This window comes from Vipera ursinii (assembly GCF_947247035.1).
Source record: "Vipera ursinii genome assembly, chromosome: 1".
Taxonomy (NCBI): Eukaryota; Metazoa; Chordata; class Lepidosauria; order Squamata; family Viperidae; genus Vipera; species Vipera ursinii.
The window spans coordinates 343,476,643-343,491,778 of NC_139512.1; the positions used below are offsets into that span (position 1 = coordinate 343,476,643).

At 38.7% G+C, this 15,136-nt stretch overlaps 1 protein-coding gene across 1 annotated transcript in view; it reads left to right on the forward strand.

The window, feature by feature from the left end:
• Positions 1-15,136, forward strand: part of LOC310650780 (sphingosine-1-phosphate transporter SPNS2-like) — a 151,811-nt gene that overhangs the window by 89,684 nt on the left and 46,991 nt on the right. Inside the window, exon 4 of the mRNA XM_083379511.1 lies at positions 10,427-10,578. Coding sequence (XP_083235637.1) covers positions 10,427-10,578 — 152 coding nt within the window. The remainder of the gene's footprint in view (positions 1-10,426; positions 10,579-15,136) is intronic.

The window sequence follows — 15,136 nt, forward strand, 5'->3', positions numbered from 1 at the left end:
ATGTGGCAAGCACTTTCCCAGGATATTCCATCCTATTTCTCTTTCTTCTTCCCACACCACCCAAAGCAACAAAGATGATTAGGGGACTGGAGCCCAAAATATATGAAGAACAGTTGCAGGAATTGGTATGTCTAGTCTAGAGAAAAGAAGGACTAGGGGTGACATGATAATAGTATTCCAATATTTGAGGGGCTGCCACTTATTTTTGAAAGCATTGAAGGCAAGACAAAAAACAATGGGTGGAAACTAATCAAGGAAAGAAGCAACCTAGAACTAATGAGAAATTTCCTAACAGTGAAAGCAATTAACCAGTGAAATGATTTACCTCCAGAAGTTGTGGGTGCTTGCAGTTTTTAAGAAGAGATTGGACAACCGTTTGTCTGAAATGGTGTGGGGTTTCCTGCCTAAGCAGAAGGTTGGACTAGAAGACCTCCAAGGTCCCTTCCAACTCTGTTATTCTGTTACTTTATAGCTACTGAGTATGCTCAGTTCACATTGGACTAATTGGGACACTTAATATAAACTGTGGAGTGGTTGGTGCTCTCTGAGCTTGGCTGTTTGCTTGCAGATGTTTCATTACCTTACTATCTAACATCATCAGGCTGAGGGAAGGATGGAGTTTGTGTCTTGTACTGGAAATCCCCCACATTCAATAGAGCTTACTTGTACTAAGTACAGGTAGTTCTTAACTTATGACCGCAATTGTGCCCAAAATTTCTGTTAAGCGAGGCATTTATTAAATGAGTTTTGCCCCATTTCTTGCCACAGTTGTTAAGTGAATCACTGCAGTTGTTAAGTTAGTAATATGGTTGTTAAGTGAATCTGGCTTCCCCATTGATTTTGCTTGTCAGAAGGTCGCAAAAGGAGATCACATGACCTGGGACACTGCAACCATCATAAATATGAATCAGTTGTCAAACATCTGAATTTTGATCATGTGACCATGGGGATGCTGCAATAGTCGTAAATCACTTTTTTCAGTTCCATTGTAACTTTGAACAGTCACCAAATGAACTGTCGTAAGTCGAGGACTACCTATATACTTTGGACTTCAGTGTGAAACTGAGAAAGCAAGGGGGAATAGAATGGCATATCCTAGGAAAGGCAGCAACTCCCTTGCAAAGATGAAGTTACCCCTAGTTGGGTAATAAAATGTCTGCATACAAACAATCAACCTCAGAGGGCACCAAGGACTCCAACCCTGAGCCCCATATATTCTTTTCTGTTGGAACATAATGTAGGCATTGGGCTTCCTTGAATATGGATGTTGCTGTCTGGCTACCTAAGAAACTATAATCAGAATGACCTCATTTTTAGAATATAACAGTCTTCCACAATCTGGTGACCCCAGAGGTATCAATCCACAGTTCCCATCATATCTAACATAGCCTAAACATCTGGAATAATCTTTTGACTCTTGGTAAATGTTGGATTTGGTAGAGGACAGGAAGGCCTGGAGGAACATTGTCCATAGGGTCGCGATGGGTCGGACACGACTTCGCAACTAACAACAACAACAACAAATGTTGGATTAGTCCCTACAGATTCTTGCAAAGGTTTTTCGGAAGTGGTTAGCCATTGCCTCTTTGAGAGAGAGGAATTGGCCCAAGGTCACCCACCTGGCTTCATACCTAAGGCAGGACTAGAACTCACAGTCTCCCAGTTTCCAACCTGGTGCATTACACCAAACTGTCTCCCTATCTAGAAGAATACCAAACTTCTATCTACATGAGTGGGAGGAGGGATCACCTTGCTGTTTCATCGACCTGCCTGTTCACCTAGTAGTCTGTCAGGCGCTTTCAGAAAACTCAGATACCAGGCCAGGCATAAAGATAATTGCTTTGTCTGATTGTGTGCCCCAGGCATGTGTTTGTTAGAAATCGTGGATATGAACAGCCACATTTCTGGTAGACAATTTTAGTTTCCTTTATTGCCAAAAGGGCCAATAAAGTGGCATTTCATTGCTCTCATAGGGACATTTATTTCTAAGGCAAAAAAAAAATGCATGCGGGAATGGCTTCATGCCAGCTGGTAGGCTAAGTTAGTGGAATTAGTGTGGGAGTCAATTCTCATGCTCCAGGTTTTTTGTTAATGAAAAATGTTTATGCTATGTTCTATTGTTATCAAAAATGCTAAGGCAGTTTGCAATACGATAAGAACATTATTTGTAAATAAAACCAACCTGGAATATACTGACTGCATACCAAAGGAGAGGGAACCATACTTCCAAGATATTCGTTGTCTTTCCTTTCATAACTAACACAGAGACACAAATCAGTACTGATTATGTTCCGAAAATGTGTGATATGGCCTTATGCTACTTGTCTGGCATTTTATATTATTTTAGCTTGGATTATCTTCATCCCTCCTTTGCTGTTTTCAAGGTGGCTTGTAAATCAACAGAATAAATAGATATCCATTTTTTGAAAGGTGAAACTACAGTTTGTTATAACACAGGTAGAAAAAAAAAGCAAAATTCATTATGTAGCAGAAATGCACACAGTTTCAAAGAGAGAATCGTAATCACCTGGCACTGGTTCTAACATGCTGCCAAAAAGCTAACAGTAGCAGCCTCCAGTAAGTTTAATGGACACCTGACTTAGGCAGCTCTGAGTCAATTAATCATAGGATTCTTAATTGATTCTAAATCTGAATGAACTTTCACATGAGCACATTCCTGAATATATGATGCCCAAAATATTCCTGAAAAGATTTTCCTTTCTCTTTCACATGAGAACATCTTCTAAGGCAACACTTGTCACCTGCAGGTTTGTGTTAAAAACACAAAGTGTGAGATTTAAACATCTTCTTCCCTATTTATCACAGGGCCTTTTTTTAAAATCAAGCAGTTACCTATTTGTCACATTTATATCCCACTGCAATTGAAAGAATTTTGGTGACCTCCAAAATATTGAAGACAAATTAAAGCATCCGCACAATATTATTCAACTTAAAATTAAATCTGCATCATGAAATCATAACCCAGTAAATCAACTGCAACCATCACAAAAAGATTTTAAAAAAACCAATCCCCCTCTCCCCAGAATGAAAGAATAGAAGATGGAATAATCAGCTCTTAGTTTTTTATATCCATCTTCAGAGAAGAGCTTAGTTTTTAACATCAATTCATCGGGGAGGAAGCTAATCTGATGTCCTCTAGGAGACTTTTCCAAAGTACCAACACTGCCACTGCAAAGCAGCATATTCTAGATTTTCTGCCTTCATCTCCTAGAAATAGAGGATTCCATTTTAATTATATGTAGACATATTATAAAGTTGCTAGAGAATTCCTGGAAGCTGGTACTCAGACAAATTGGCCAACAACAGGCACATAGAGATAAATAACATCTACACACCATTCAAAAGAGATAATCAAAACGTCTGCTAAATAAAAAGACCAAAACACCTTCTCACCAGCAATCAAGTCCAGATCAGCAGAGACTAACACCAAGATTAACACTAGACCAGCAATCAGGAAATATCCCAGTCAAGGAAATACCAATTCAGACAAATAAGCTAACAGTAAACAGCAGCCTAATTAATGAACCATCAATAACTCTCCCACCAAGACTGACAGGGCAAACCACTAGAACATAAACACTCTCTTCTACCACTGGAAGATGCTATCTAGTTTGGTATTAAAATATCTGTAAGAAAACAACGAAGCTCAGAGAGCATCAAGCGTCCCAGAAATGTTTTATTATATATTATTGATTTTATCAGAGAGTTGACCAATTGTGGCTGGCTAAAATAAAAGTTTTGTCATTTGTCATTTTGATGTCATGACCACATGTGCACAAACAAAGAGTTAATTTTTTCAGAGAGCCTGGAACTGCTTTAAAATACCAATGTAGATTTGGTGGCCTGTCTGACTCCAGAGTCTGTGCTTCTTTCTTTCTTTTGAAAATCATTTTGACTGCCCATCATACAGCATCTGCAAAGCTGTCTCTGAAAGCAGAGGGCTCTGTCTAAACAGGCAAGTTGTCAAATACTATTCTTCCTTCGCCTGCATATGAGGGGAGGGCACAGATCTGAGATGGGGGAAGAAACAAGCTGAAACTCAGTCAGATATCTTACCAGTTCATTTATTGCTCATGACCCTTGTCCAGCTCTTAGTACTGGTTCCTGAAATTTCATTGGAAGCAACAGCTGTGACTGCTATTGTCAACAAAGTTCATTAGCAGGGTTTTTTTAAAAAAAACACATCTTGCTTGTGATATTTTGATATCCTTCATTATTTCATTGGTAGAATTTTGAATTCCATTTCATTTTGGTGACTTTGATATGAAAAAAAACCATGCTATTAAACCTATTTAATCAAGCTATTCTCCGAAGCACCTGAAGGCAGAACAAGAAGCAATGGATGGAAACTAATCAAGGAGAGAACCAACCTAGAAATAAGGAGAAATTTTCTAATAGAACAATCAATCAGTGGAAGGGCTTGCCTCCAGAAGTTGTGAGTGCTTCATCACTGGAGGTTTTTAAGAAGAGATTGAACAGCCATTACTCTGAAATAGTATACGGTCTCCTGCGTGAGCAGTGGGGCTGGACTAGAAGACTTCTAAGGTCCCTTCCAACTCTGTTATTCTATTAAATTGCACCATATCAGTGTCATGGTTCTATGATGGGCATTAAAAATCAAGAGGCAAAACAAAAACAGTGGTAGAACAAAACAGGAGGTAGGTTAAAAGTCAGGGTCCAATATACAAAAAGACCCCAGAGCTGAGAAGACCTTGCTGCTGAAGCAAAACCTGCTTCACTGGGTAGTCCCAGTGAGTGAATCAGTTAAGAGACATTGCTGAGAAGTTGGCATCTACAATTCAATGTGAGGGACCAAAGGATGAAGATCCAGCAGCTTCTCAGAGTGGATCACCCCTTTTGGTTTGGTTTTGATTTGCTCCCATATAAATTTGTTTTGCAAAGTATTATTTATGCTGAAGGAAGTGATGGAAATATGCAAAGGATATACAGTATGGAACAATCACCAAGATATTGGTTATGAAATGACCCAGTGTTGGGATTCAAATATGTGAACAACCAGTTCTCTGTGTGCATGCCGCTTCTGGAAGTCCATCCTGGCCCTGGGCAACAAAAAATTAGCTACCGGTTCTGCCGAAGTGGTGCGAACTGGCTAAATCCCACCACTGAAATGGCCTCTTATTGCTGATACATCACTTCTGTTTCCCAGTTGGGGTTTTTCACCAATTCTAGTGGATTAAATCCTTTGATTGGAGATCTCAAGGAATGAAACTGAAGCATCCCTTGGTACTAAATGTAGAGTTCTACCACTGAGCTAAAGCCTTACATGAACATTTGAACTGAGTCAAACCACTGGGTTGCCAACTGCAACAAGTTCTTCTCTAAATTTTTCAAATTCTCTGAAGAGGATGCTGTACCTTACACTCCTCCCTGGTTGTAATAAGTTAGAGGCACACATAACACATAATATTCCTTTTTCTTATGGTATTGATGGGATTACCTGGTTTATCTGTCTGCCTGCCTGCCTGCCTGCCTACCTACCTACCTACCTATCTACCTAAGTATCTGTCTGTATTAATCAAAACCCAAAGGAAGTTCTGGGTGGTGAACAAAAATCAATAATAACAATAAATAAAAACAAAATGTACAAGATAAAAAACTTTATTCATAAATATCACAAAAGCAAAAATACAAATCATAATGGAGGGAGGATAAAAATAGCCACTTCAAACCCTGTTGACATTGGAAATTAAGTACTACTGCATTTTTGAAAGGGGCTATCCGTTCTTTACTGTGATTAGAATCTTTTATGTTCTAAGACAATCATCTCAGTAATGAACAGCATCAGTCATCTTAAGTCCTTATTTTTTAATTTGAATTTGTTAATTTGGGACCTAATTCCTGAAGGAACAGGTTCCAAATTCACTTCTTCATTTGTAAGATCACTTTTCTGATGTTTGAGAATGACTGTCCTAATTCTTCTTAACTGTCTCATCTTCAGGCTAAATATTCCCACATTGTTCCATTTTTTCCTTCTGGGATATGGTATCCAGACTTCTTACCATTTTTATCACTGTACACTGTGCACATTTGAACTTTTCAGTTATTTTTTAAAATAGTCCACAGCTTTGCAGAAAAAGATCTGACTAAATCATGATGGCATTGCAGTTCTGAATGCATAAACTTAAGATCAAACAGGGCCATTTTTATGGGTTAGCAATTCTAATGAAAAGGATAATCTTTTCCAGTTCTGTTCCTTGTCATCTTCTTAACAAAAGATTTTGAGAATCTGGTTTTCTTCATGCATACCAGTATCCTCTGTTCCATTCTTACGGTATCACTTCTTGGAATGCTTTGCTCCAAACGGTGAAAAGCATCAAAAGAAACACTATAGTTATTTTTTTAAAAAAAAATGTGTGATAAGATGCATGAAATCCAGACATTTTACACACTCACATATTCCACACACACTTTTGAAGCCTCAGTCACATCATATGGGTCTTTCTAATGCTTCATGACCCGGGATTTAAGGATCATGTGCCTTTTTGAGACAATAAGGCTATTGCCTTTGGGCTTTAGACATACTTCACCAGATTATCATTTTGTCCGTAGCCGCAATTCTTTTGGGAAACAAGAACACAATTCTCATCTTGTGAACTACTTTGGGAGCAGAGCAGAAGGGGCAAGAGAAGAACTTGTTAAGACATTATTAAAAGTATGGATTACTTGCTTGCTTGAGTTATATCACACCACTATACGAACCATCAGAACTGTGTGTCTTTAGCATAAATCCAATAATAATGCTATTTAGGTGGTAAAGCATTTAACTGAATGAGATGCAAAGTGGGAGAAGAGTATTAGCCAGATTATCCCACTGAAAGAGAGAGTTCTTAAGTGCTTGAGATGGCTTTCATCATGCCTTACAAAACGTCTGGTTTTATTTTGGCATTTTGGGGTGGGGGGAGTTGCATTGCTGTATTCCATTTTCATTCCTAGACACAGAGCCTCTCCTTTGGTAGCTGCTTTGGTCCAATCAGTTTAAAAGAAGGAGTGATAACTGATTTTGTTGGCTTCGTGATAGAAATAATTGAAGATGTTGCCATCAGTATGGTGATGTCAAAGCAGTCGGTCACCAATTGGGCTTTCAGTATGTGGTTGTCAGAGAGCCAGAATGAATTAAGGTCAAGCTCTTGAGACTTTCTCTAAATTAGAGAAATATCCAGAGCCACTTGTTCCTACTTCCTTACCACTTATATTCTGTAGGTTTCTACTGAAAAAACATCCCCTGGTCTGTGCTAAGAACAGTTACTGCACGGCATACATAAAATTATTCAGTACATGCTTAAGTTTGGATTACATTTTGGGTTTTTTTAAAAAAAAAAAAAAGTCTGAAAAGAGCTTAGAAAATGTAAAGACTGGAAAAGCACCCATAAGCGCAACCATAGTCATTATCTTATTTTCCAAATAATGTAAACCCCCATGCTCTTAACGTTGAAAACATAAGGCAGGGTTTGTGTAATTGGGCAATCTCGGCATGTTCTAAATCTTTCTTTATTGGAATAAGATTGTAGAAAGTGAGACAAACACTCAGGAAGGGAGAAGGATGGATGTTGTGAAGCAGGGCATCATGGATAACCAACTGGTTCAATTAAAGGGGGCATCCTGTGGTCCTTGGTGCTCTCTGAACTTGATTGTTTTCTTACCTTTCATTATCAAACTAGGTAACATAAACTGTGCTGAGCATCTTGTATGTCAGCAAATTGATTTGATCCATGGCTTTCATTATTCTCAACCACTTCGTTGAGTTAGCAGAAGCAGGAGTTACTTTCCTTACAATGAGATTTCAGCTATGAGTATTCCCCCCCCCCACTCCTCCATCCAAGTAAGCAGCAGGATAGCAGTATTTAGAAAAAGCTGAATCAATGTGCAAGGTTTGCTTCTGAAGTTTTTGGAGAGTAGCTAAGAGGTTGCAGGATCTTGAAGCAGACCACCAGGATAAATCATTAATTAATTCTGTTATTCTGTTATTAAGAAGCCTGTCCAAGAATACCTATGGATTGCCTACATAAACAGCATGTACATTATGGTATGAATGCTCTAAAAAAATTAGTGCTGATGTCTCAGGGAAACGTCTGTTTTTTAAAAACAGAAAGAAATAATGTACTTGTTTAGCTGATTGAAATATGTTTATCCTGCTAGCCTCCAAAAGGCTAACAAACATCATTGCAAATTAAAAATATGGTGAAACTTCAGTTTTGTAGCTCTTGATACAATGGACTCTGCATGCAATAGACCAAATTCTATCATGATTTATGGCATTTGCATAGTGATGCAGTTATGTCAATAACATCACCGTGCCAATGGTGCAAATGATGTAGTTTGCAGTATTGGTATCACAGCAATCTTATATTCTTCAATTTGCTGGAGTTTAGAGAATATCACACACACACACACATACACACCACTGGTTGGTTAAAAAGTTCATTGTCATTAAAAACAAGTATATTTTTTCTTGTAATTAAAAAATGGTTACCTCATTTCATCTTAGTGCCTTCTTAGGTCTCCATGATTAACGCCTAGGGCTAGGCCAGGGGTAGGCAATCTTGGCTGTTTTATGACTCATGGACTTCAACTCCCAGAATTCTGGGAGTTGAAGTCCACGAGTCATAAAAGAGCCAAGGTTGCCTACCCCTGGCCTAGGAGATGGAATTCTGAGCTATATTGTCATTAACTTTGAAGAACTTAATGTAACAATATATTAGATATATTAACCCTACTGTAAAGAAGACCTTTCTGATGGTGAAGTTTGTACAAGAATGGAACAGTCTGCCTATTGAGGTTAAGGTTTTGTTATCATGGATAGATTAATATGTTTTCCTTCACATTAGAGAAGGTTGAATCAGATGTTCCTTGGAGTCTCTTCCAAGTCTACATTTCTATGATTTTACATCCTATCCTTTATGCATTTGCTCTCTCTCTCTCTCTCTCTCTCTCTCTCTCTCTCTCTCTCTCTCTCTCTCTCTCTCTCTGTGTGTGTGTGTGTGTGTGTGTATCTTCCATCAATTTGTTTAATCACCTTTAAATCTGCCTAAACTTATGGCTATTGATGCATCTTGTAGCAATGAGTGCCGTAGATTACTTGTACATAATTCTGAATCTCCTGCCATTCAGCTTCAATGGGGGATTCTGAATTATACTATTTAAAGGGAAGGAAAAATCCTTACACTGATTGTCCTTCCCATTTTAATTTTGTTAACATCTCTCTCTTCTGAAAAAGTATCCTTAGGTAGATGTATCTCTATGCACATACGCAAACTTCTTCATTTGTGGAGACATGATGTCCAAAATTAAAAATTCACCCCCCTCTTTATTCCTGTTGCCTGATTAACTCACATTGCACATTTTTCTTGAAAATCGTTTATTTTAAAATGAGTCTTGGCTTCCCTAGGCATCAGCAAATCTGTGTGATAATGTAGAGTGGTTTAGCATTGGGTAACGAACAGTCATTAAATGGTCCTGAGTCACAAGTTTGCTTTCTGCTTTTAGGGTTCAGCCTACGCACATCTGTCTACTGTATGACAAGGACAGCTGGAGACATTTAATTAGACCTATAATTATAGGGCATGTGGTAACATTGCTGCTTTCAAAAAGGGGTATCAAGGTGGGGCTGCTGACTCCTGGAGAAGGAAAGGTGAAGACTTTGTATCCATGGTGCTTAACCAAGGTGCTGGACAGCAAATTGTATCTGCTTTGAGAGAAGTGGTAGAATCTTGGTAGCTTTTAAGCGGGGGGGGGGGGGGGGAGAAGCGATTTCGACTTGTGTGCTCAAAAAGCAGAAAATAGGGTCTCTGAGCTGGGCTCACACATTAAGTTAACTCCAGGTTTCTTTTAATTGTGGTTTCTTGGACAAGTCATAGTAGACAGGTTCAGACAAAAGCTAAGCCATAGAACAGGATTTTGCAAGCCATGTAAGCCTGGTTCACACATCATATCAAACTGACACCAGGCAGGGCATATTGTATAGCGAATGCTGGCTGGAGAATCCTGGGAGTTGAAGTCCACACATCTTCAAGCGGGCAAGGTTGAGAAACTACATGATGGCCACAAGCTCTATAAGATCTCTCAACCATCCTGTCATCTTGCAAAGTTCCTCTTCCTTGCTTGAAATTATAGAGATAAGCCAGGGATCTGGTGGGTGCCATTAAATGCCTCTAAGCACAATGATGCATGAAACCAGCGCACTAAGAATGCTAGTCCCTAGAGATGCATCATAGTTTCCGTGCTAATCATTTCCTCCATCGAACATCCCCTAGATCATTATGGGCAGAGGGAGGGTTGTGTGTGTGAAACCAAGGTACAAAGATCGCACAGAGTTTTTGATAGCTGTGAAAATTGTATTAACAATGAAAATACTGATTCTTTTTTTTCTTCTGACTTTCCCCTGCAGTATTTTTGGCTGTTTGTCCTCTCCCGAGGTTTGGTTGGCATCGGTGAAGCAAGTTATTCCACCATCGCTCCTACTATTATTGGAGATCTCTTCACCAAAAACACTCGGACACTTATGCTGTCTGTCTTTTATTTCGCAATCCCTTTGGGCAGGTATTTACTTGTTTATGTACATCCTTGCTAGATTTTATATCTTGTCCGGGCTAATTTATTTCTTTTTCAAGATATAAACCTTTTGTCTTCAACTCATAGTCCCCAAGTTCTCTAGATTCCTTTAGATTATCCTGTTAGTCTGCAGCAGGAAAATTGAGATAGGTCCCCAGCATTGCTTTAAGATTCAGAAAATTCAGTTAATCAGAAGCAGGGAATATTACATCTTTCAAAAGGCTATGGCCAGCTGGCAGGCTGAAAATATTAAAGGGGACTCCATATAGAATGATTTTGCTATAGATGTTGTTTGTGATGTTAGCCATACCTGAAAATTTTGTATCTGAAGCCATTTTAGGATGCAGCGAAGCCCTAAATTGTATGTCAGTATCAAAATAATTTGATAATAATAAAGCAGCAGGTAGTTTGAGCCACAATTGCAAAAGACATGTAACCCAGAATACATAATATTTCTGTAAGTTTCCATAAGATATTATTCCTCCATGAAGCCTTATTTATTTTTAAAAACTGAGTGTTTTTAACGTAGAATTTTTGATATTTTTTGCTATTCTAATTTTTTATTATATTGTTACATAAAGTTTATTTGTTGGTTTGCTGTTGGTCACCTTGAGCCCCTGAAATGAAAGGATAGATGCACATTTTATATATGTAGGTGGAACATTAATGATTGTATAATCTACTTGTTAGCAGATTTTATACCTGTTTTTCTATGCGTAATGGAATTCTGTCATTTAGTTACTTGATAATCTTTGTTAACCTTAGTTCAATAAATAATGATCTGAGATGGTTCAATAAATAAACTAGCTGAGACATTTCAAGAAAAACTATCTGAGAGAGTTCAATAAATAAAAATCTTTATGCTTTGGCTAAAAACACTAATTAGGGGGTCATTTCTGAATGGGGGGCCTCTTCATCATTAATCCTATAGCTACTCATTGGCTTGTTATTTTCTGAAAGGATGAAGAGGATGAATATGAAATATACAGTAGTGGTTATTCAGAATTTCTTTGGTCATCTTAAATTTTATTTATTTGGAGGATGTATATGAGTTACAATCACAAGACACAGGACGTGCCAGGTGTTTTGTGTTAATAATAACAAAAATCGTATTTCATTCTGTTTTTCCTCACGCAATGCCAGACAGCATTTATTGGGGTTTCTTTTACCATTCCTCTGAGTAAATGTGGCTGAAAAAGAGAAGGATTGGGTTAAACTCATCCAGTGACTTGACCTGGGTCTTCTTAGACTCAGTCCAAAAACCACTAGGAAAGGTGGGATCATCAGCCCACTGCTCCATTTTCTATTTATACCTGAGAGCAGTGAACTTTCTGAATAAGCTTGCTGAAATGGCAGTCTGAATGAATAACCAAGAGGGGTCTTCAGTGACTTAATTTGTACACATTTTGCTTGGCTTCTGAGGTTATTTGTTTTCTAGAAGTTGAACAATAAAAGAGACCGATCAACTTGACTGGATTTCTACAACATGCTAAGGCACAGAACAGTCTTCTCAGAGTCAAAACGCACAACATTTAGTCTGTTGTGCAAATGCAGCAGCTATGGCTTTTCTAATCTGGTTAAATAAACCATGGTGATGTAACCAGGTACACTATTGTACCACTTGCATTAGAAGTACACCATGATTAAGTGGATTATGTGTAGGGTCAGTGGACCATACAAACACACTGAATTTAAGAGGGGGAGGAACAGCATTTACTAAAAATTGCCGTGTATATGAGTTAAAATGCACTCAGTCAGGTGTATCATGCAAACACCTGATTTTTATCCAGTGGGGTATTTTTCCAGTCCTCAAAAGAGACTGATTGATTGATTGATTGGACTTATATAGCTGCCCGTCTTATGTACTATAACCCTGGATGGCTCCTAGAAAAGAGAATATGAGATTTGCTCCCTGTTTATAGGCAGTAGCTTGTCCTGCCAGTGTTGATGGGGTGTGGTTTTCTTCTTGGTAGTTCCTTAATTAGGGTATTGTTTTCTGTTTGTTGATTTGATTGATTATCTGATGAACTATAAACTCTAAATCACACCCTTTTCTGCCTTTCTCTACGCAGGCACACTGCATAAACAGTAGGATAGCACTTCATGTTCAGTACTGTTGTTATAGTCATTGGTTGAGCCCAGATGTTCCCTTGGTGTTTACTGCCTCAAGGGTAAATTTGTCATATTTAATACTGCATCACATGATTCAGTGTGCAAATAGGTGATTGCTGATTGCCAGATGCTGGAGATTTTTTAAATTATGTGCCATCAAGTTAGCAGCTAGAGTCCATATAAATCTTCTGCAATTCTGCAATTTCCAACAGTGCAATTTGTGTCCAAAATATGATATTGTCTGTTAGCAATTTAGGAAGCTTTGGTTCAAATATTTGGAGAAAAAATATATTCATGCTACTGGATTGGGACATAAGAAATTTATTTTTGTCCAAATATGCTAGTTTGCACAACAAAAATTCTAGGCTAAACAGGATTGGTTGCTTGAAGGCTGTCTGAATAGAGGGCTGTTTTGTTTTGTTAACCCAGATATAGAGATTAAGCAATGCTGTGTTAACTCAACCCTAGTATTAGATGGTATCACCTCCTTTGATTTGTTTTTTTCTAGAGGTAGTTTACAATTTGTATCGTGTTAAATTGGAAGTCTGCCTATATGGTAATTGTAGCTTTCTTATAATCCACTTTTATGCTGTTTTTGGATATATGTACTCACTGCAGTAAAGTGACAGAGGCATGAATAATACCCCCAGGATTGTTCACTGGGAAGCAGGTGTTGTGAGTTTGGTAAAGAATATGCCACTCCACAATGTCTTGGGTCTGCCTGAATAGGAAAACCTTTATACTGCCCTATATATAATTATCCCTTGCAATGTTACCATTTGACAGAGAGAAAATGAAAGGCCAAATATGACATGATAGCAGTCTTCCACTATTTGAGGGGCTGATACAGAGAAGAGGGGGTCGACCAGGGGGTTGGACTAGAAGACCACTAAGGTCCCTTCCAACTGTGTTGTTCTACTCTACTCTACTCTACTCTACTCTACTCTACTCTACTCTACTCTACTCTGCTGTACTCTAGACAAGCTATTCTCCAAAGCACCTGAAGACAGGACAAGAAGCAATGGATGTAAACTAACCAAAGAGAGAAGCAACCTAGAACTAAGGAGAAATTTCCTGAGAGTTACAACAATTAATCAGTGGAACAACCTGCCTCCAGAAGCTGTGAATCCTCCAACACTGGAAGTCTTTAAGAAGAGATTGGACAGCCATTTGTCTGAAATGGTATAGGGTTTCCTGCCTGAGCAGGGGGTTGGACTAGATGACCTCCAAGGTCCCTTCCAACATCATCATCATCATCATCATTCTATTCTATTCTATTCTATTCTATTCTATTCTATTCTATTCTATTCTATTCTATTCTATTCTATTCTATTCTATTCTATTCTATTCTATTCTATTCTCCAAAGCACCTGAAGGCAGGACAAGAAATAACGGGTGGAAGATCATTAAAGAGAGGTCCAACCTAGAACTAAGAAGAGGTTTCCTGACAGTGGGAACAATTAATCAGTAGAACAGCTTTTCTCTAGAAATTGTGAGTTTTCCATCATTGGAGGTTCTCAAGAAGACAGCTATTTGTCCATAATGGTCTCCTGTTTGAGGGGATTGGATTATAAGACCTCCAAGATGCCTTCCAACCCTATGATTCTACATGGGACCATAGAAGGGGTCTGAACTCAAATGAAGTTCTGACAACCATTTTTTTAAAAAAAATCAGCTGGGCTATTCTTCTGGCTGATGGCTGCCTTTGCTGCATGTTTTTCCCATTTAGGCTCTCTTATCAGTCGGGCACATTCTTCTCACTTGTGGTCAAGAGGAAGTCTCCATCTTCACAATGCCTGACCCGAAGTTTGGCAAGGTTGGAGACAAGGGTGGGCACGTGAGGCTCGCCACCAAATTCCAAACAGTAACCCTGCTTCCTGTGGAGAAACCCAGCTCTGTATGTTTATTTCCATTGGGGAAAACCTTTCCCGTAATGTGCCGGGTGACAAAATGTCTACAAGAGGATATATTTCTGCTTTTGCATAGCGTACAAGTCGGAGACAAAGGCTTGAAAGCATTCCATTTGCTCTTCAGGAATGAGGGCATTTGTCTGCCTGTTTATCTCCTCTTGGAAAGACCAGCTATTTTTCCTGAAGATTTCAAGGAAGCTTGACTGAGTTTTGGCTATTAACATTTCTTTCCTGTAGCATTTTTAAATAGCAGCCATTCCTGTTCCTGCAGTCTTGTAAAGAGGCCTGCAGATTTAGAAGCTGGAATGCATACTTTGCTATGGTGAGATGGGCTGGCTGCAGAACCATGGAAAGTTCAGCCTTTTCCCCAGAAGGGGAATACTTGGATTTCCCCTAGAAAGAGAATACTTGCCTCCAGACATTGTGTTTTTAAGAAGAGATTGGTATAACCATTTGTCTGAAATGGTATAGAGTTTCCTGCTTGCGCAGGGGGTTGGACTAGAAGACCTCCAAGGTCCCTTCCA